The sequence below is a fragment of the Benincasa hispida genome, chromosome 3, assembly GCF_009727055.1.
Source record: "Benincasa hispida cultivar B227 chromosome 3, ASM972705v1, whole genome shotgun sequence".
Taxonomy (NCBI): domain Eukaryota; kingdom Viridiplantae; phylum Streptophyta; class Magnoliopsida; order Cucurbitales; family Cucurbitaceae; genus Benincasa; species Benincasa hispida.
The window spans coordinates 4,692,670-4,715,798 of NC_052351.1; the positions used below are offsets into that span (position 1 = coordinate 4,692,670).

At 31.2% G+C, this 23,129-nt stretch overlaps 1 protein-coding gene and 1 non-coding gene across 2 annotated transcripts; both read left to right on the forward strand.

Moving 5' to 3' along the window:
* Positions 1-343: 343 nt before the first annotated feature.
* TRNAT-CGU lies at positions 344-415 on the forward strand. Its single transcript has one exon. It is a non-coding gene; the product is annotated as a tRNA-Thr (tRNA).
* Positions 416-10,884: 10,469 nt separating this feature from the next.
* Positions 10,885-13,548, forward strand: LOC120074532 (patatin-like protein 3). Its single transcript, XM_039027687.1, has 3 exons — positions 10,885-11,992; positions 12,456-12,518; positions 12,723-13,548. The coding sequence occupies exons 1-3, from the start codon at positions 11,030-11,032 to the stop codon at positions 13,038-13,040; spliced, it is 1,344 nt and encodes a 447-aa protein (XP_038883615.1). The 5' UTR covers positions 10,885-11,029; the 3' UTR covers positions 13,041-13,548.
* Positions 13,549-23,129: the final 9,581 nt, after the last annotated feature.

Genomic DNA, 23,129 nt, shown 5'->3' on the forward strand with positions numbered 1-23,129 from the left:
CATGGTTTATTATGCTTTTGCATTTTGTAATTGGTTGGACTTTTGCCCTTTTGATCTTTGTCTTAAAAAAAAAAAAAAAAAAAAAAAAAAAAAAAGGGACGACAATAGTTAAAAAATTGTGGTATATTAAACGCGTGCATTTGTTTTTTGATAAAATATTAAATGCGTGCATTTATTAATTGTGACTAAACCAATTATCATGTAATTTTTGATGGTCTAAACAAGGTATGATTTGCATGTAAACTGTCTAGAACGGGGCGATAGTGGCTAAATTAAAGAGTGATTCAAAGTTCACGATGAAAATTATATGGCAAAAATTTTATAAAATAATTTATAATCAATCGCTTCCGTAGCATAGTGGTAGTGCGTTTGCTTCGTAAGCAAAAGGTCGCGAGTTCGATCCTCGCCGGGAGCTGCTTTTTTTTCATTTCTGTTGACTTTTCTCTCGAAAAATAATAAAATAATAATAATAATGTTTAAATAAAAATTATACTCAAAGTTTAATGACTTAAATAAAATTCTACTAATTCATGGATTTTACCTTTAAAAAAAATCTAAAAAAGATTTACCATTCTCTTATTTTTGCTGGTATTTTTAACGCTAAATAATTAATTAAAAATAACTTTAAGCAAACAATGCTATAATCAACTCATGAAAAATCCGAAAATAATTATTTTAACGGTCAGGCTTGGAATGGGAATGATTATTTTTAGCCCTTCGGAGACGATTCTTTTTATGTATAGAAAATTTCCCAAAATTAGAAGCATGTTGGATAATAATTGTGCTTCCTCATTAGCCAAACAAATATTTTGGCATGCACCATTTGTTAATTAATTCGCACTGCAATAATATTCTAGGATTAGTTTGCCCATGATATTTTAGAAAATTAAATGAGTTTGCTAACCCCTGGTAATATATTTTAATAGTAAAATTTGTTCGGGTCTTATCTTGTTGACTTTGTTTTGGTTTTGTTGTCATGTCGCTTTGATGCCTTGATTCCGGGTTGTGGGATCCCTTATTCTTGTATAATAATATCACCTATTCTAATATATATATATATATATTAGTAGAAAAGATTCTATTCTTTTATATTCTCTTTTAATATTATCGATAACATTTCACGTGTATTAAAATAAATAAATTTATATGTCAAAAACGAGTATAACTAACTTAACATACAAATATGTTAACAATAAAAAAAATTTGTGGTTTGAATTTTCCATCGGTATTGTATTTAAAAAAATAAACAAATTTATATGAAGATAAAATGAATTTCGATGTTTTCAATTAAAGAAACATTGTTAAAGTGCAAAATTTAGTTGTATTTTTTTTTAAAATAAACGGTCTAATTTTGGCAATAATAAAATAGCTTTGACCAGGTTATTCATTGAAAATTATAGTATAAAAATTAGGAGGAAAAAAATTTAAATCTAAAAGAAAATCAAATTAAAACCAATTATCAAATGAGACCTTCTATTTTTCAAAGTTGTTTCAATATATTAAAATGTTTTTTTTTATGTGTTTCATTAGGCTTATGCCATTAATTTGTCAACACAGTAACACTAACCTCACACACCAATGCATTGTTGTATTATTAAATATTATGTGACTGATTGATTTAAAGCCTAACTCGTAAAAAACATAGTTCATGTGCTACGCAAAAATTAACGTCAATACAAAGTGATTTTTGGAGAAGTTACTTGTTGAATAACTAACTACTAGACACAATCATTATAAAAATTATAAATATAAAAATTTCAAAAATATTTCTACTTTATAGCAAAATATTTCAAAAATATTTTTGAAACTTTTTTTTGGAACCTCTAATTATAAAACGTAAATATTGATTCAAGAAAATAGCTAAAATTAACCTAAAAATCCAAAAACCTTATGAAAAATACACATGTTTTCCAAAAAGTTTTTTTAAAAACTTATTTAAGAAGTGAAGTTATCATTTTACCTTTATATTACAAAAACATCAAATACCATATATTTAATCATACTTCTTTTCTTATTCATTCAATTTTATATGTTTTCTCATGTTATTTCCAACCAAATTTATAAGCTTAACAAAATATAAAGCATCTTGACTTTTAAATGATTTCATGAAATCTAAATTCAACTGATTTTAGGAAATAAGCAAAATAACATATAAAAAACGAATAGTCATTTAGTTAAAACAAAAATGAATCAAGAGAGACATTCTCAAATTTCTTGTATTTGATGGAGTAGTAATTTAAGGATAAAATCATAATTCCAACTCCTAAAAGAATCACTTTGCTTAACTTTAACAATTTTCCAAAATTCAAGTACCTATAAAAATATTTTTTAAGTAAAAATGCTAAACTAATACAATTCTATTCTAGAATAGTTGGATGCAAATTTTAGAAAAAAAATAAATAAGAAGGTAAAAACGAGCAAATATATCGATATAAGTCGAGTCCAACTCAACAAGTCTACTCCTTTATTGGATATTGATAAAAACAAATTGTGGGCAAATTTTAGAGAGAAAAAAAAGAACAAATATCAATTTATATCCTTAAATTTTGAGAGTTGTATCAATTTAAACTCTAAACTAATAGTTGTATTGTATCAATTCAAATTTTGAATTATAAGAAGTGTATCAATTTAAATTCTTAACTAATGATTGTATCAATTTAAACTCTGATTTTGATAAGTATATCTAAATAAAACATGATAGATGATTTAAATTGATGTACTTATAAAATTTCAATGATTAAATTGATAAACTTACGAAAGTTTAAGGTTTAAATTGATAATTAATTTAAAATTCAAATTGATATACTTATAAAAGTTTAGAATTTAAATTAATATAATTATTATTTATGATTTAAATTGAAACTATACCAAAATTTTGGAACATAAATTGATATTTATCCAAATAATAACAATATTAATACGTAGAGAAAGGGATATAAGAGAATATGAAAGCAATAAATAATAATAATGAAGCCTTTTCATAAATAGTAGTATGTCCCTCGCGGAAAAAATTAGTTGGACCGACTTTCCGCAGTCCCACCCTCCAAACGTCCAAATCTTTTTTTCTGTTTTTTTTTTCTTTAAAAAAAAAATCAAAAACCAAAATCCTTGATTCAATATTTTTCATGTTTAATCGAACATTTCTCGATGGGTCAAGTTATTTATTTTGTATTTAATTCATAATATAGTTTCGACTTATAAAAGAATAGAATATGCTTTTATATGATATTTTAGAATTCCCCATTTTAATAAATATCACTTTTTTAGTGAACTCATTTATTGGATGAATGATTTATTAAAATTAAAATATTATTTGCTGATTTCACTGAAAATGCCATCATTTCAGAATATTTTACATATTAACTAAGATTATTTCTCACATTTAATTAAGACATGAACTGTCACTTAAGAAGCTAGGTTTAAATTTCACATTTCTATATGTTGTTCAGAAATAAAAAGTATATATGTTTCAGGACGAGGTTTTTTTTCTTTTTAATAAACTCTCTTTATTAAAATAAAAGTTAAGAAAAAAAAAATTCCTTGTGAACGATGACTAAGCAACCCAATACCCATAAACTATTTTAAAAAAAAAAAAAATTGAAACATGAAAAATAAATTTATAAACTTAAAATAGTCGAAACATGAAAATTATAAATAGAATAACAATTGAAACATGAAAAATAAATTTATAAACTAAAAATAGTCGAAACATGAAAATTATAAATAGAATAACAAACTCAAAAAGAAATATAAAAATAATTTAAAACCCTACCTAAGAAACTGAAAAATAAGTCAAGAAAAGTGAAGTGGAAGTTGAAGAAGGAATTAAAAAAAAAAAAAAAAAAAAAAAAAAAATGAAGTTGAAGCCTCGTAGAAAAAGAAAGCCTAAATTAATTTTTTAAAGAGGAAAAAAAAACCTAAAAATAATTTAAGAAAAAGAAATTAAAAAGTCACTCTCTACGTGACATTCTTTTTAATTTTGATCACAACTATATTTGTGAGCCTTAATTAGTTTAATAATTTTTTTTTCCGAAAAATTGACCAAAGAGGCTGAAAATGCATATATCACTAACCTAATATTTTGTTTACTTTATATACCCATATTAAATTTGTCACTGCCTATAAATGAGAAAAATGTCTTAGAAGTCTGTAAAAAAAGAAAGAAAGAAAAACACTTCTACATTCATTCCATTTTATATATTTCAAATATTTTTAATCATCGACGTAAAAAAAAAACAAAATTATAGTTGATTGTTTGTTGTTTGTAATAAATAAAACAATCATGTACAGTATGTTTCCTACTTTTTTATCATACAAAAAATAATTAAAAAATAAAATTACCATTTGATAATATTTTATTATATTATATTTGAGATGCGTCGAGATAGAATTTTTCACGTAATAAATATATAAACTGACTTTTGAAGTGTGCATAAGATACCATCATAACTACTAATTTATTTAATACAAATCAACTTCATGCAAAGACAAAAACGACTTGATGGACGTCAACGGAATTATAGGTTTTCCATTAAGGAGAAAAAAAAGAGAGAGAGGAATGACGATAGATTAGAAATTTTAATAAGTTACCAAAATTCTCTCTCCTTATTAATTAATATGATGGTAGTGGAAGATGTTGGGTATTGACGAAAATTAAAAGGTAATTAATGGTATTTATGAGTTGTGGAAAAGGAAAAAAAAAAGAAAAAAATAAAAAAGAAGATATTTTCTGTTGATTGAAAAAAGGGAGTGGGGACTTAGGGCAATTAATAGCATATATGCTCCATAAATTTCGTTGAATGAAATAGAAGTTTCAACAAACACACTTAAAGAACATTGTTGCCCATTGGCCCGCTAAAGTACAAGTTTATCCCTATGAAAATTAAATAACCCAACCCACACTAACAAAAGGGTTAAAATATCCGACTTTCTTTTTTTCTTTTTTATAAACAGATAACATGCCCTATATATTCCGGTACACCGCCAAGCAATACAGTTAAGTAAGTTAAATAGATTGAGTGAAAACTGATCTATACTTCACATGGGAGTGACTATTTTGAGAGGACTTTTACCACTTTATTTTGCCTTTATGAATTTTGTCGTTCGTTATAATTATTTTAGATTGAAGTAATGTATTTTTTAATATATGGATACGATGTAGAAAATAGTTATGAAATTATCATGATCTAACCGGGGAAAGATATTTGAACAACAATCACGTCATTTTTCTCAATACAACTATTTATGTCGAAGCGGTTACATAATAAAGTTATATATCTTTTCGTCCACGAGTGTGATTTAGATCATAGATATGAAACATCACAATATAACAAATAGAGATTATATGTTTGAACAGATAATCATGTCATTCCCTCTATTACAACTATTTAGGTTGAAGTGGTTGCACGACGATGACAAAAGTGATGTATTCTTACGTATATGAGAACCATAGATATGAGACATTGTTGCTCACTTAATGAGAATTGTTATTTTATTTTTATTAACTGCTTGGATTATCTTTAATTAACATAAGTTTTCCCTAACCAAATCCAAGTATAAATTTGATTAGAGTATCCTGATGAGTCGGGGTCGAACATAGGGACTTTTATAATAACTAATTAATGCTAGTCACCTAATAATTTTCACACTTCAAGATTAATCAATTTTTTTGTTAGATGCTTAAGCTAGTAAAATGAAAGACTCTCTATAGACAAACGAAAGGAAAGACAAGGTTAGAAATGCGTTGAGGATGAAGGTGATATGCATTGAATATGGAAATGGTATGCGTTGTTGATAAAAGTGTAACACAAATTTTAGCAAGCTTGTTTTAAATAACTAGTTGTTGATGGATAAATGTAGGGTTGAAAAGATTCATCAACATTCACTCGAGTTTTTTCATAAGGATCAGTTCATGTCTTTAACTTAACAAAATAAAATAACTACTTCTCGGTGTTTAAGCCACATTAATCTCGTGTCTAAGATGCATGCTTAAGTTAAATAAACAAATTATTGTCTTTATTTCTAAAGCCACCATTTTTCTTGTTTAATGATTTCCACAGCTACTTACTCTCTCACATAGTTAGCTATTTCTACTTGAACTGATTGACCATATGGATTCAAGCAATGAGATTGTGCACACATTAAACAAAATGAAATTTCTATTTATGCAAAACTCGCTAGGATGTTGATTTATTCTTCCCAGCCTATTAAAGACGTAGCTACTCATTGTGAGGAAAAACAAGCACATAGATGAATAAAAGTTGATGAAACTCATGATTTATATTAAGAATGAAGTACAAACATACTGTCGATGTTTTGTTATAAATTCGAAAGAGCACATCAAAATGGATGAAAGAAGTTTAATAAGAGAAATAATGGTGTCAAGTAGGGGTGTTCATGGATTGGGTTGGGTTGGATTGAAAGACTTTTTAGATCCAACCCAATTGTTGATGTTGTAAATTTTTTCAACCCAAATAACCCTTATTAAAAAATGAACCCAACGCGACCCAACCATGAAATATTTGGGTTGGGTTAGTTCGGGTTAATCGAGTAATTTATTTAAAATTTTATTCTAAAAAGAAGCAAAACGTAAATATTTAAAAATCTAAGTTAATTATTTTCAGATATTGAATTAAGATTAACACTCAATTTCAATTTATATAGTGAATTTTTTTTTTCTATATAGTGTAGAGAAACTACTTTTAAGAGTTGTTGAAGAATAAATTATTAAAAAAAATATTGGAATGAAATAAAAATAAAATCAATATATGTATAAATAATTGTGTTATAAGTAATAAAAAATGTATAGTTTAAAGTTAATAATAAATTTGGGTTGGTTCGGGTTCTATTAGGTGAACCCATGAACCAATCCAACCCATAAATTTTTCATTTATTTGAACCTAACCCAACCCAAATAAGTTGATAACCCAACCCAAACCGCACGGATTGAGTTGGGTTGATCGATTTTTTTGGGTCATCGGGTTTTTTGAACACCCCTAGTGTCAAGCCACTAGTCACAGTTTCCCGTTTCCTGGCTATCGTGATTAGCTTGCTGCATTTACGCTAGAGAATGAATGACAGATCTCTCCCTTTATCTTTCTCTTCTTCTAAAACTCAAGAATTTCTCCCCTTCTGAAGCGAGAGAAGAGCAGAAATAAGAACCTCTAAAGTGTGAGAGACTTGATCTATTTATAGTTTCAATTGATTGTCCTCAAAGCTCTCTCTAATGGTTATCAGTCACATTTTACATTTAATTCTATACCTCGTCTGCCGCTTTCGTCAACTCATCAGTTCATTGGCTCCGTCGTATCCTTTTCAAATCAACTTCCAACTTGCATTTTGATTGGACATATCATCGCTCATGCATTTGTCATCTTCCTTGCCGCATGCTTCTTTTCAATGCACGATTCCAATTTTCATTGCATGGTTTGTCTGGCTTCTTATGCGTTCACATGTTCCAGCATAAACTTTCTTGATAAGTTTTGATTTTTTGTATTCTAATTCCTACATTTTTAGTGGTTAGAATTGTAACATTTCAGGATAATTAGTTTTGCATGTGCTAAGTGCAATGATGGTTTTTTTGCATGATTTTCTTCTCAAGTTAATACACTCTTCATTTAATTTCCATAATTATTCTAATTAAGAAGTAACAATAACTTATATTTTTACAAGTTATCACGACAATGATATGGTTGAACAGACAATCATATCGTTTTTTCTTTAAATTTTCATAAATTCTTATTTTATATTTTCTACAAATAGTTAGCAATATTAAAAAAAAAAAAAAAAAAACTCATTAATTAGATTTTTTAAGGAAATTTTTGTATGTAGTGAACAAAACTATAAATTTTAGGTGCATCCTTAAGTGTTGGAGGAGTAAATCAAAATAGAAAAGTTTTGAATATGAAGAAGCATAGAATCCACGTGTGTGAGGTGAGGGGGGTGAGAATTGAAATGGAAGGTGCGTACGTGTACAAAAGATATATATATATATATATATATATATATATGAAAAGAAAAAAAGAAAATGTAAATGTAAATGTAAATATAAAGAGTATAGGCGTTTTTAATTTTGTAGCACAGCTCAGCCATTAGGTACATGTCGTCGGGTACGGGCCCTGTACAACTGTGGGTGAAAGTGTCAACTCAACACAACACAACACAATATTTTTCTTTTTATAATTTTCAACCCTTCCTTTGACTCTGTGTTGTGTGTGACTCGTGTACATCAAATTTTGGTCTATAACAAAAATTTAAATAGTTATCTGCCAGCTCACCATCTCTGTTCTCTGTTCTCTGCCTCTGCAAATCTTGTTCTTAAAAAAATAGAAATATATGTACAAGTCATTCATTGTACCGTACACTTACCAATGCAGATGGGTTAAATTACAAAATTGCACCTTCTAGTTTTGAGGAAAATTATAATTTTGTCCTTGTGTATCAAATTGTATGAATAAAATTCAAACTTTTAAAACCACTAAATTTATAATTTAACCATCTAAATCATAAATATAACCATTCACATACCTCTCACAAATATGTACGTATGTATTGAGATGTGTGTAAGAGAGTTGCATAAGGTTCATAAAATGTGTTTGACATGTAAGTTTATTTATCTAATCAAATTTATTGAGTTGTTATATAGTTATTATTTTTCAAAAAAAAAAAAAAAAAAACTCAAGAAGACAGAGTGACTCCTATTTTTCTGTGTAATCCTATAATAGGCCACACAAGCCCAAATTCCTAGATCATTTTCCTTGAAAGTAAAATTGCTTTAACGATAAAGATATGAGATCAAATCATGTTTAGCTCGTCATGTGAGACGTGAGCAAAGGAGGGTAAACGAATAAATTTATATTGCATTAGAAGAAAAGAGATCACGAAACCATGAAAGTATGGTTAAAAATAAAGTTTTTAGAAACTTAATAGTTTCTGTACATACCAAGAGATTAGAGAGTCTACCTACACTTCATAGAAACTTCAAAATTAATCATATTTAGCTTAGAACAATCATATGTTGAATGATCTTATGATTTTTTAACGATGATAAAGTAGGTTAAAAAGACATTTGATGATTCATAAAAACAAGAGTCGTACCTAAATATATTGATAAGACATTTGAAGTGAGATACCTTAAATCAAGGATTAAAAAAAAAACATAGTGAAAAGTGGGTAATGAAGAGTTAAAAGGAGGTGGGTGAGGTTGAAAGTTGAGTTAGTAGAAAGGAAAAATGTGTGTGATGGTGAGATATATGGGAGAAAGGGGAGTAAAAAAAAAGGGTTAAATTAAAGTTTACCAAGTTGGTTAAAAAAGAAAGGCCAAAAGGGGTAGAAAAGAATAGAGTAGAGATATTTAAAGATTGGGGGTGGGGGACCAAATAGGATCTTAGATCCTATCTAGTTAAGAGTACAATATATATAGCTAGCTAGCACCCAACCCCATATCTCATTTCATTTATGATGATATGACTCTATTATTTGGTCTTCCTTTTTGACGGTGCAAACACTTTCCACACTACCAAACTCAAAACACACATTTTCCTACTACCATCTTATTGGCTTGGCACACCATAATCATTCCATTTTTCATTTTTTTCCCGCTCAATACTCTTTAAAATCAACATCCCTATAGCTACTATCCTTGAATTCAATTATGGAATACCTCCATTGCATGAATACAGAAAAAAAAAAAAAAATCAAAAAAATCAACATCCCACGCTTTTTGTTACGTGTGACAATGGTGTCAGGGACGTTTCTGGTGCTCAAGGTTATAGGGTGTCAGCCCGGATCCGATTTGATTATTTCTTACTTGGTATATATTCATCAGTTCGGTTGGTCGAAGCAAACTTCAAGACATCTACAATTCCCCTTTTGTGATGTGACCTATGCCTCCTTTCAACACCTAGCAAGCTTTAAGCCTTACCTTAGACAACCTTCAACAAACTTAATATTAAAATATATATATATATATATATATCACCACACGAGACTTATATTTCAAATTTTAGTCTAATTTTTTAAAGCATGTTTAAAAAGTAGGTAATGAGTAAGAAACCTATAAATAAAAATATTGATAGTAAATTTGATTTTGAAAGAATAAAAAAAAATAAAATAGTTACTAAAAAGGTCTCAGGATTATATGTATTATAAAAAGAAAGTAAAAACGAATTCCGTTACCAAAAGGAAAAAAGTTAAAAGTTGAAAGAGGCCTAGCCATATTTGAATTGCTAATTGAAGTGTTTTTGTTTGCCCTTCATTTTGTGTTGGCGTTGGTGGTAAAAGAAAAAGGGGAGAAAAGAGAAAGGAAAGTGCCAAAAAGCAAAATCTGTCCCCTTTATTTTGGAATTTAATTGGAGGGCTGCTTTTGGTTTGAACGGAAGTTAATTTGTTTTCTTTTGGAGGGAGGGAACACATACAAATTCTCTCCAATTTAAAAATAATCCAATAATTCTTTTTTTTTTTTTCCCCCCGAATAACCACAATGATAAATTATATATACATTATTACTAGTGTCGAATAAATGGCTGAATCATTTAGTTTTGTCTACGGCCTAATGTCAGAATAACAATATACGTGGCCACCCTCCTAACAGACAAGGTGAGATTAAATTAATCTTTTCTCCGCCAAACACGCCTTCAAAGGAATTCCATTTTTAATTATTAATAAAACATTGGTTAAAAAATAAAATAAAAGAAGAAGAAGTTTATTTAATTGTCTATCAAATTCAAGGAATGTTCCTCCACGATAATATATTTTTTTTTTCCAAAATAAAAAATAAGGGGAAGGTGAAATAGAACGCACGCGCGCATTTTCCGAAGTCAGTGCCGCACGTACGTAACTCTTCACTCTCTTTGCTATATAAACTCCCCCGCCACTTCCTTGTTCTTCATCTCTTCATTCTCCATTTCTATATCCATTTTCACATTCTCCAATTCCTCTGCGGACGGAGTTAATTTCCATTTCCATTTTCTTCTAATTAATAACTTTAATTGATTCTCGAGTTTGATTTTGCGGATTTGATTTGTGGAAAATGGCTGCTGTGACCTCGTTTCCTCAGATTAACGATATTGAGTCAGTGAGCTTCGATGTTGATAAGCTTACTTATGAGATCTTCTCCATTCTGGAAAATAAGTTTCTGTTTGGCTGTGATGATTCAGATCCGAAGCTACATGTGGCTGCTCAGGCTCCGATGGATGGTAATGGCTTGAAATCTGGAAAGCAGAACTCAGGGAAGGTCAGGATTCTGAGTATTGATGGTGGAGGTTCCACCGACGGAATTCTTGCCGCTAAGTCACTTGCATATCTTGAGGATTTTCTCCGTTGGAAGTCGGGAAAGCCTGATGCGCGCATTGCCGACTATTTTGATGTGGTTGCTGGTTCTGGAGCGGGAGGCATTCTCGCGGCGTTGCTGTTTACAAGGGGGAAAGACGGTTGTCCTCTGTTTACGGCGGATGGAGCTTTGAATTTTCTGATTAAGAACCGTCGGGAGATTTTCCGGTCATCAGATGGAGGAATTTTCCGACGAGTGTTTCGCCCGACGAAGGTGGAGAAGTTGTTCCGCAAGACGTTTGGAGAGTGCACGTTGAAGGACACGTTGAAGTCGGTTTTGATTCCGTGCTATGATCTCTCCACGCGAGCGCCATTCCTGTTTTCTCGTGCCGACGCTCACGAAATGGACGGTTATGATTTCAAGATTCGCGACGTTTGTATTGCGACGTCTGCAGAACCGACGGTCTCTGGAGCCATCGAAATGTCGTCTGTCGACAAGCGAACGAAAATCTCCGCCGTTGACGGCGGCATAGCGATGAACAACCCGACGGCGGCCGCCATTACTCATGTGTTGAACAATAAACAAGAATTTCCGTTCTGCAACAGCGTCGAAGATCTCCTCGTAGTATCTCTCGGAAACGGAGAGTCGGATTTCGGCGCCGTAAACCTAAATTCATCGCCGGCCTCGTTCACAAGGATCGCCGGAGAAGGAGCTTCCGACGTGGTAAATTACCTAATCTTGCCCTTCCCCAAGTCAAATTAACCTTAATTTAAAATTCAATGAATTAATTCACTAAAAAAGTGGTTAAAAGATAAATAAATCGGAAGTACAAATTTTACTATTAAATTGATATGGATAGATTTGTCGGTTGAGGAAGAGAATAGCAAAGAGATTCGGCATTTAATTTTGAGCATACAACATTTAAAAAGGAGGCCGTATTTGGATTGGACAGCTTTATTGCATGACAAATCAGCTTCCTCCAACCCCTTTTTTTTATATATTATTTAAACATTTCATAATTATAGTGACCTTATTTTAAGTCCAAATAGAATTTCAAAATAAAATATTTGGCAACAAACAAGAGAATCTTAATTTGTTATCACAAAACACGTAGAGAAAGAAATGGGGCTAATTCATTTAATGGGTTGGTGAGCTAATTATTGTGTGCGTTTTCTTTATTCTATAGGTTGATCAAGCTGTTTCTATGGCATTTGGTCCGCACAGGACAACCAATTATATCCGTATTCAGGTATTCATCTCAAATTCCTTCTTTTAATTTCCTTTCTACACTTAATAATACTTAAGTGCTAGCTGAATTGCAGCTATTTTTACTGCTCACCTAGTACCTAAGTATTGCTCTAATTAGAAAAAGAACAAAAACACGAACAACTTTTGAAGATTTGTCCTCCATTGAATCTAACAAACAAGGGAATTCTTTGTTTTATGTCCTCAGGGAAATGGGATTGTAGGAAAGAGCAAGTATGGTGGGGGTTTGGAGAAGGGAAAAAGAGGGCAAAAGAGCACAAACATATTGGAAAAAGCAGATGAAATGCTAACACAGAAGAACATAGAAGCTGTTTTATTCAAAGGAAAGAAGATGATTGAGAACACAAATTTAGAGAAACTAGAGGCTTTTGCTGGAGAAGTAATCAAAGAACAAGAGAGGAGAAAAACCAGCATTCTCCCAACTGTATTATTGAAACAGGCATTTCCATCTCCAAGAACATCCTCTGCTTCAGCCACCACACTCTCCACTATTTCCTCCTGCTAATCATTTCAAACCAAACCCAAAACACTCTGAATTTGGACGTTAGTTTAGTTTCTATATAATTAAGAACCCCCATATGATCAAATTTGTGTATTATGCTGCTTATTCTGCTGCCGCTCGCGATGAAATGGAAACGTCCGAGTCTGAGCTGAGCTGCATTTTTTTTCTTCTTCTTTTATCTGAATCCTTTTGGGGTGTGGTTGTTGATTAATCACTACTAGACATTCGCAAATATGAGGGCTCTCCAAATGCCCATTGTATAGTATAAGAAAAACTGAGAGATTTTTATTTATTTTTTCATTTTTTATGGGAAGAGTGTGATTTTAGAGTAGAAAGTGAGACCGAGAGAGAGAGAGGTTTGAGTTTTGTGTAATTTTACATAATATCCCGTTGGAAAAATTGGGTAGTAACCTTTTTCTTATATTGTATTCAAATCGTGATGATTTATTATGTTCTTAATCACTACCGGACAAAGGACAAGGGGTCCTTTCAAAAAAAAAAAAAAAAAAAACCCAAGTTGTAATAGATGATAGTGTTTATTTAATGAGACATTATTAATTGCTCTTTCTTTTCTTCTTTCTTTTGCGCCTTAAAAAAAATTCATTTAATTCAATGTCATAAAGTTTTCTATTTCATCCAATTAAATAAAATATAAATCAAAATTTAAAAATTTTCCACTAATAAATCATATCGATTCAATCAATAAAATATCAAACTTTGTGAAATTGGGAGCAGAATGGATCAGAGAAAATATAATATAATAATAACATATTATAAAATAAATAAAGCATAATATATAATAAAATAACAAATTATAAAAATTATGTAAATAGAAATTATAGAAATTTAAACTTCTCTAAAATTCTTCAATCATTTCTTTACTTTTCTCACCGATGTGTAAATTACCAAGATCTACCAAATGCCACTATTTATAGGTAATTTGACAAGTAAGTGGTGGAATGAAGTGGACACTAAGGATGAGTATCCATAAGGCACCTGGATTTCATGTAGAATGAATCATGGTGGTGATGAAAGAATTACACATGCTCTTTTAGGACACAAATCATGGGTACTAATGGACATCTATTTTATTATAATATTACTCCCCTTAGATGCTCATTATATATATATGAAATGTCTCATTAAAATCTTACTAAGAAAAACCCAATGGAAAAAAATCATATTGAAGGAAAAAGAGTACATATTTCATATATATTTATACTTCTAAAAAAATATAATATATTTACTCCTCTCATGAAAACATCATTTAAGATCTCTGAGTCGTCACATTTCAATGTTGTGCACCAATTTTTTAAAGCTTACGGTAGGTAATGCTTTTGTAAATAAGTCTACCAGGTTATCTTTCGAACAAATTTGTTGTACAATGATGTTATCATTTTCTTCGAGACCATGAGTGTAGAAAGCTGTAGTAAAATATGTTTTGTTCTATCTCTTTTAATATATCCTCCTTTAATTTAGAATATACATATTGTGTTGTCTTTGTATAATATCGTTGGAAGATTTTTACTAGCAAACAAACCACATATTCTAAGAATGTGTTGGGTCATTGATCTTAGTCATACACATTCTCGACTAGCCTCGTGAATTGCAAGGGTTTCAGCATGATTTGAAGAAGTGAATGTTATGATCTGTTTCACCGATCGTCGTGATACCGCAGTTTCTCCACATGTGAATAGATAACTTGTTTGAGATCTAGTTTTGTATAGATTAGATAAATATCTAAATTTGCATAACCAACTAGATCAAAATTTGATTTATTTGAATAAAACAAACTCATATCAATCGTTCTTCGGAGACAACGGAGTATATGCTTAATTTTGTTCCAATGTCTTTTCGTTGGAGAAGAACTATATCTAGCTAATAAATTTACTGAAAATGCAATATCTGATCTTGTATTATTAGCAAGATACATAAGTGTATCAATTCTACTAAGATATGATACTTCAAAACTAAGAAGTTCTTCATTATCATTTTAAGGTCAAAATATATATTTCTTCACATCTAGTGAACGAACTTCCATTAGAATGTTCAATGGATATGTTTTGTCCATATAAAATATTTTTAGAATTTTTCCTTGAAGGAACGGTAAAGTTCCGCAATGAAAGCAAGATCGTCCCAATTTGTTTTCACAGAATCCCAACTTTACAAAACAAAAACATTTATGCATTATAATTTTATAGCATGATAAAAAAGGAAGTAGAGATGAATTGAAGTTTACCCTTGAAGAAAAAATTCTTCACGTATTCCTTCGATCCAATCACGAATACTTTGATCTGAATCTCGATCTCCAAAAACTTCCAGCAAAACCAAATGGCCACCACCAGGAGGTCAACCTCTATGTTCTCTTGAGAATAAGAATCCAGAAGTTGTGACCTCTGAGTTTTGGGAAGAGGAAGAGAATTTGAGAGAGGAGTTTTTCTCTGGAGAAAAACGTTGGGAGTGAATCACAGAGACCTTCTTTGTGAGCTTCTATGAAGAAGATTATCATTCTCATTAAAACTTCCTGCCATTTTCACATTCTATCAAGAGAGAAAAATTAGGGGAGGGAGTTGTACTCCCTCCTTTATGAAATTTTAAAAAAATAATCGAGTTAATTAAAATATATATAATTATATAATAACTACTTTATTATATAATATATATATTATACTATATGTTATCTCAAATATAACATATAACCTATAGTTATTATATTGTATCACAATATAACCTATAGTTTTATTTATCTAAATAATACATGGTATTTAGTATAAATCACATTTATACTAAATTTAATTTTACGAATCTCATCCATAAAATTAATATTTGAATCACATTCAAATATTTAATTCCTCTCAAAATAAATTTTATGTTATAATGTATCTAATACATTATGTTAATTATATCACATATAATTAATTTAATTAATTATATCACTTATAATTAATTTGAACAATTCAAATTAATCCAAAATTAATTCTCAATTGTCCCTGTTGAGCTACAGAGGGGACCTTATGGACCTGTAGATTGAAGCTTCAATGGTACTTGGATAATTAATTAAACTCTTTAATTAAATTACCCAACATCCATTAACTGTCAGTGACTCCACTAAAGACCAACAGTTGCACTCTTCGTACTACAAATATATTTCTGTTCCATTAGATATAACCAGTCAATAGCGCAATGATCTTTCACAAATTGCTCGTAAGTACAACTGGACCAAAAGTACCGTTGTGTCCCTGTAGTTACATCTAACTCCTTAATTATCACTGATCTCTCTAATGAACAATAAGTCATAGTCCAACTATGACCAAATCTCTCTCGGTCTATAAGAGGGTGTGACCACATTGTTCAAGCCCTGAAATCATCCCTTAAGGGAGTAATTTATGTATTTACCCCAATATCAGGGAAGGAGTGAATTCCATATTGTGTAGTTGTGTTCCTAACTTCCCAATTAGATGAATCCCTAAAATGGTAGGCATATTGAGTCGGTGATCTAGCCACTCTCACCCATGTAAATCATAGATAAGGGTTCATAACTCACTCAGGATTCAAGTCATGTCATCTATGGTCATCCTGGTGAAATGTAAATCTCTACTATTAACGATGTTATATAATAAAACTAATCATTTCGTGGTCCGATCTTATACAAACTCTTTGTATAAGATACCCCCGCTCACATGTATCCACATGAATGATCATGGTAAGATCATTTATAGCACTTTACAACACTTGTAACATCTACAAAGCGGGTCGTATTCGTAGTATCTCCAGGATAAAGTACCTAATGTTATCCATCTACTACAAACCATTTATGTTATCATTTAAACATGATTCATATGTATGTCTCTACATACATGTTTAAATTACATAAAATAACCTAGTATCTTTTTTATTGGATTGAGTGTATGCTCATAATAACAATTATTTTATTAATAACAATTTATTTATATAAAGTTTACAAACTACAAGAATGTAAGAGAGATTTAGGACATCAATCCCAATAATCTCCCACTAGTTCTAAAGCTTAAGGAGCCAAATGTACAATACAAATAAAGTACAAAATACAATAAACTAAAGCATACACTATACCCTAGTAACATCTCTCACTTGCCCTAGACAATATGTTGCATATCCCATAGACCTAGACTTTCTAGATGACCCTCGAACACTTTAGCTGTGAGAGCCTTTGTAAACGGATCAACAACGTTATGCTACGAAGCAATCTTTATGACAATCACGTCACCTCGGTACACAATATCCTGAATCAAGTGATATTTCCGTTCAATGTGTTTGCCTCTTTGATGACTCCTAGGTTCCTTAGAATTTACCACAGCACCATTGTTATCACAATATAGTGTGATGGGCAAAGACATATTTGACAACTTTCAAATCAGTAAGGAACTTCTTAAGTCAAACAACCCCTTTAGCAGCTTCACAAGCAACTACGTATTCGGTTCCAAAGTGAAGACTGCAGTGCATCCTTGCTTGATGCTCCGCCAAACTATAGCTCCTTCATTCGGAGTAAACACTGGCCCGGATGTGAATTTTTTAGACTCTCGATCAGTCTGAAAGTCAAAGTCCATATATCCTATAAGGATCAAATCCTTATCTCCATGCACAAGCATATAGTCCCCCATTCTTCGAGGGTACTTGAGAATTGTTTTGACCACTGTCTAGTTATCTAATCTTGGATTGGATTGATATCTACTAACAATCCCTACTACATAGCAAATATCAGGTCTGGTACATAACATTGTATACATAAGGCTACCAATAGCCAATGCATAGGGAATTCATCTTATTACCTCAACATCTTGAGAAGGCTTAGGACACTACTCCTTAGACAATATAATTTCATGCTTGAAAGGTAATATACCCTTCTTGGAATTGTGCATCGAATATCTGACAAGCATCTTGTCAATATACATGCCCGAAACAATGCTAACTTTTTGTTCTTATGACCCCCAAAGATTTGGATCCCTATAAAAAACTACGCTGCTCCCAAATATTTCATTTGGAACTGGGTGGCCAACCATTTCTTTACATTAGTCAGAAAACCTACGTCACTCCCAATGAGTAGGATATCATCCACATACAGTACGAGAAAAACTACTGAGCTGTTGATGATTTTCTTGTAAACACAAGGTTCATCAACATTCTGATCAAAGCCATAAGATTTGATCGCAGTATCAAATCTTCTAATATTCTAAGATCGAGATGCTTGTTTTAGTCCATAAATAGACCGATTAAGCTTGCAAACTTTTTTCTCTTGATCTTGTTCAATGAATCATTCTGTTTGATCATGTAGATGGTCTCTTCAAGATTGCCATTCAAAAAGATAGTTTTGACGTCCATTTGTCATATTCACAGTCATAATATATGGCTATGGATAAGAGAATCTAATAGACTTTAACATGACAATAGGTGAGAAAGTTTCTTCATAGTCAACCTGGGTATAACTTTTTTCCACAAGTCTAGCTTTAAAAGTCTCCACCTTTCCATCTATACCTCTTTTTCTCTTGTAAATCCACTTACAACCTTTAGGTTTTACCCCATCAAGTTGATTTACAAGCTTCCAGACAAAATTAGAGTACATAGACTTCATTTCTTGATTCATGGATTTAATCCATTCATCCTTATCAACATCTTCCATTGCTTGTTTATAAGACAATGGATCCTCAACACCATCATTAACTATGATATCTTGGGCTTCTGTTAAACCTATGTAGCGTTTAGGTGGGGTCATAACCCTTACTACGTCGAGGCAATCTCAACTCTTGAGATGGATGTGAATGACTAAATGAACTGACATCAACAACTCTTGTTGATGTATCAACCCCTTCAAGAACCTTTGTTGAAGTCTCAGTAGTTTTATTAGAAATTTCACTTAAAACTATTTTACTTCGTGGTTTATGGTCCTTCGTGTGGTCTTCTTCCAATAAGGTAATATTTCTCGATACAAATACTTTATTCTCACTTGGATCAAAGAAGTGCTCACCTCTCGTTTTCTTGAGGTAGCCTACAAATAGGCATACTTTTGAACGAGGTTCCAACTTTTTGTGATTTTCCATTAGCACATGGGTTGGACATCCCCAAATTCTAAAGTGAAGTAAACTATCTTTACAACCTCTTCATAACTCAAAAGGTATATCAGAAACACTCTTTGAGGAAACATTGTTCAAAGTGTAAACATCAGTCTCTATTGCATATCCCCAAAACGAGTCAGGAAGTTGAGCATAGCCCACATAAACCGAACCATGTCCAACAAGGTTCTATTTCTTCTTTTTGATACACCATTCTATTGAGGTGTACCTGGGGCTGAGAATTGGGATGTAATTCCATGTTCTATCATATAGTTCTGGAATCTTAAGTCCATATACTCTCCACCATGATTAGATCGTAGTGTTTTTATCTTTTTACCTAACAAGTTTTCAACCTCAATCTTGTACTCCTTGAACTTTTCAAGTGCTTCAGACTTGTGTTGCATTAGGCATAGATACCCATTTCTAGAATAATCATCTATGAAAGGTATGAAATATTCATACCCTTCTCGGTCTCTTACATCGGACCACAAAGATCTGAGGTCTCTTTAGCTCTATAACCTTTTCCAGTAAAAGGTTGTTTTGTCATTTTGCCTTCAAGGCATGACTCACATACAGGTAAAAAGTTTTCTTTTAAACCATTTAGAAATCCACTTTTCACCAGTCTCTCGATTCTATTAAGATTAATGTGACCTAACCTTAGATGCCAAAGATGAGCATTTTCTTTAGGAGAAATTCTTGATCTTTTAAAAGTTGTTGCTATTTTGAACATTTCAGTATTTAGCACAACTTTTGTAACTGACGGCCTTAGTACATTCCATTGAACCAAAGCTTAGCCATTTCATTTTTAAAAATAAACACTTTATTTTCAGAGAAGGATAGGGAATACTTTTGTTCAATTAGACAAGAAACAAAAATTAAGTTCCTCTTGATATTAGGAACTACATATACGTCATCCAATAACATATATTATTTTGTGTCCAAAAATAACTTAAGCCTGCCTACGGCAACAGTTGAAACGATCTCACCAGTACCGACTCTAAGAGTCATCTCCTCAGCTACCAATTTTCTCCAGGAATTAAATCCCTGATAGAAAGAACATACGTGATTAGTAGCTCATGAATCAACTATCCAGACAAAATCATCATTCTCTACTAAGCACGTCTTCAAGACAAATAAATCAGATTTATTTTTTTTTTGAAGTTCTTTCTTTTCTGGAGAGTAATAGGATCAGCTCCATAATCCAGATCATAAACTCCAAGTTTCATCTCAGAGGATAATCCTTGTTGATTAATTTCACTTAGATTTGGCAACATTTGCTTTCTTTATGTGTCCCTTAACATTCAATATGGATTGGAGTTTATCGAGGGAGTTAAAATTACTGATTTCATCATCATTAACCCCATTTTGCTTGAATTGTGAGGAATTTTGCTCAAACAATTATTGCATCGATTGTACGATCTGATGTGCAGTGATCATGCTCTTAAGTATTTTGGCTAAGGCATCAAATATGCTTTACAAAATGTAAACTTGGGCCTTATCATTAGCCTTCTTCCACATTTCGTGTTGCATCAGGAGTTGAGACTTAAGGACAATCTTCAGTCAAGACGATGTGGAGGTCGTTAACCACAAAAATTTTTTTAATCAAAACGTTCCAAATCGTATAATTAAAACCAGTCAAACAAGTTGAGGCAAATAATAGAAAAAATATAATTTTACATTTTTGTTGAAAAAAACAAATTGATCTACATTAGATTTTAGCCTAACTCTAAAACATCCAATCAATTTTAGCAAAAACTAAATGAACCCCAATTAACATCTCATTTTTGCAATGATGCTTCAGTGATTTAGGACAAAAGCCACCGAAGGGTAGTCAGGTTTCCTTTCACTAAACTAAGACACACTGAACTGAGACACTCTCACCTAATTATTACACCAGAATAACTCATATTCTTATAACAATCAGTCATCATTGATTTGGTCAAGAAATTATTAACTAGCTTAACAATTTCTCGTAAGTGTGACCCTTCATTTTAGACCTTAGAGTTCCGCCTCAATGAGTCAACCGAAGGAAAAAATTAATTGGGCAAAACTAAAGTGATCCTATCCATTTCTAGAGTTCGTTTTGATATTGACATAATGCACAAACCATCTAAAGGGGATGCTCCCAAGGCGCCTTGAGGCCTGCAAGAAAATCTCATGGTACAAACTAATGAAGGAGACCTTAGGACATGTTGACACACATCCCTCTCCCACTTACTATATATGCTCTCTCCATTCTCCTTGATATTGACCTATGCAAACACCATCCGTAGGGAATGTTCTCAAGGTGCCTCAAGGTCAAGCATTGTTGGAGTTAGCAAGCAATTTTCGAAAGAATTCATGATCATTAAGCATTCTAATGCATCAATTTTTAGCATCAAACTAAGCATGTTCATAGTATCAAGAGGATTTCTTAATAACTCACCTTTGAAGACTTCAATCCACGAAATCAACTGCAATCTTCTCAGCTACAAGATGTAGACCACTTGATCCTCCCTATTTGGATCTTAGATTGAGTTGTGGGACTCAAAATGAACTGAATTCAGGGAATTTCATGTGAGGAGAGCTGGATGTTTCTTCAAGTTTGAAGAACTCTTCTTCAACTATGAAGAACCAAAGAATTCAACTTGCATGGCTTCAATTTCAGTTGAATGAGAGTTGTTTTATCCTTATTCTTCCATGCAATCTAAATTATCCAGTATGAGATTGCAGGGATTAAAGCCCCACGCAGCGGAATAATCAGATTTAGCTCTAATTTAATATCAAACAAAATAGCATTGGAAAATAAACCTAGGCTAAACATACATTTTCAACAAAATAAAAAAGAGGAAATCATACCTTGTTGAAAATTCTCTGTTGGATATCAATGACGCTCCCAAAAAAGTCTTCATCGGTATCCTTTATTGGGTTTTCTAAGGCAGGATAGTGTGATCCCCTTTCTTCATTTGGGAGAAAAAAATTTAGATTAACTCTGTACTAACTGAGAGAGATTTTTTTTTTCGTTAAAACCATACATCCAGTATGAGAGTCAGAGGGAGAGAAAGAAAATCAGGGAGAAGACTCCCTCTCCCCATCAAAACGTAACTCCTCAACATGGGAGTTGCCTAATTTTATTTAACTTTATTTATTATTATAATTATTAACTAAAATAAACAAATCTAGTTTTAATTTATTTTAATTAATTAAATAATAATAAATATATTTAATTTAACTAAATAAATTAAATCGAATTTAATTTATTAAATAATTATTAATTAATTAAATTAATTAATAATAATTATCTCCTATATTTAGTTAAATGTGTATTAGAATCATATTCTAATACATCTCTCTCACATAACCTATAGTTTCAATTCAATTAATTTAATCAAATCATATTTAATTAAATGCAATTATTAAAATAATTAATTATCCAATTAATTAATCATTAAATTAAATATCACATATTTAATTTAACCTTATAATTGAACCACATTCAATTATCTTTCTCTCGTATAATCTATAGTTTTAATGTGCATTTTATGCACATTATTTTTAACCTATAGTTTTAATATGAAATTAATTCATATTATATTTAATATTTAAAATCCTTCAAATATATAATTCTCCCATAAATTAATTCTTAAATCAAATTCAAAAATAAATTTATATCATAAAGTTTAATTAAATTATAAACTTTATGTTATAATGTATCAACATACATTATATTATTTTTCCTTTGTTAATTTCAACAATTCCAATTACTTTAATTTCCTCAATATCTTTTTTGAGCTACCAATGGAACCTAATGGACCTACAGATCAGAAGCTCCAACGATATGAGATTAATTGGCTAAACTCATTAACCGAGTTAATCAATATTCGTTAATTGTGGGTACACTCCACCATAGACTCACAGTTACACTCTTCTCACTGTAGATATATTAGTGTGTCCACGGATATAGACCAATAACAGCAAGTTAGTCGTTCGTAACACCAACTGGGTCAAATTACCATTTTACCCCTGG

Coding starts and splice junctions, on each gene's coding strand:
- LOC120074532 (XM_039027687.1), top strand. CDS start 11,030: ATGGCTGCTGTGACCTCGTTTCCTCAGATTAACGATATTGAGTCAGTG. Junction 11,993..12,455: donor GAGAAGGAGCTTCCGACGTG/GTAAATTACCTA, acceptor TTTATTCTATAG/GTTGATCAAGCTGTTTCTAT. Junction 12,519..12,722: donor CCAATTATATCCGTATTCAG/GTATTCATCTCA, acceptor TTATGTCCTCAG/GGAAATGGGATTGTAGGAAA.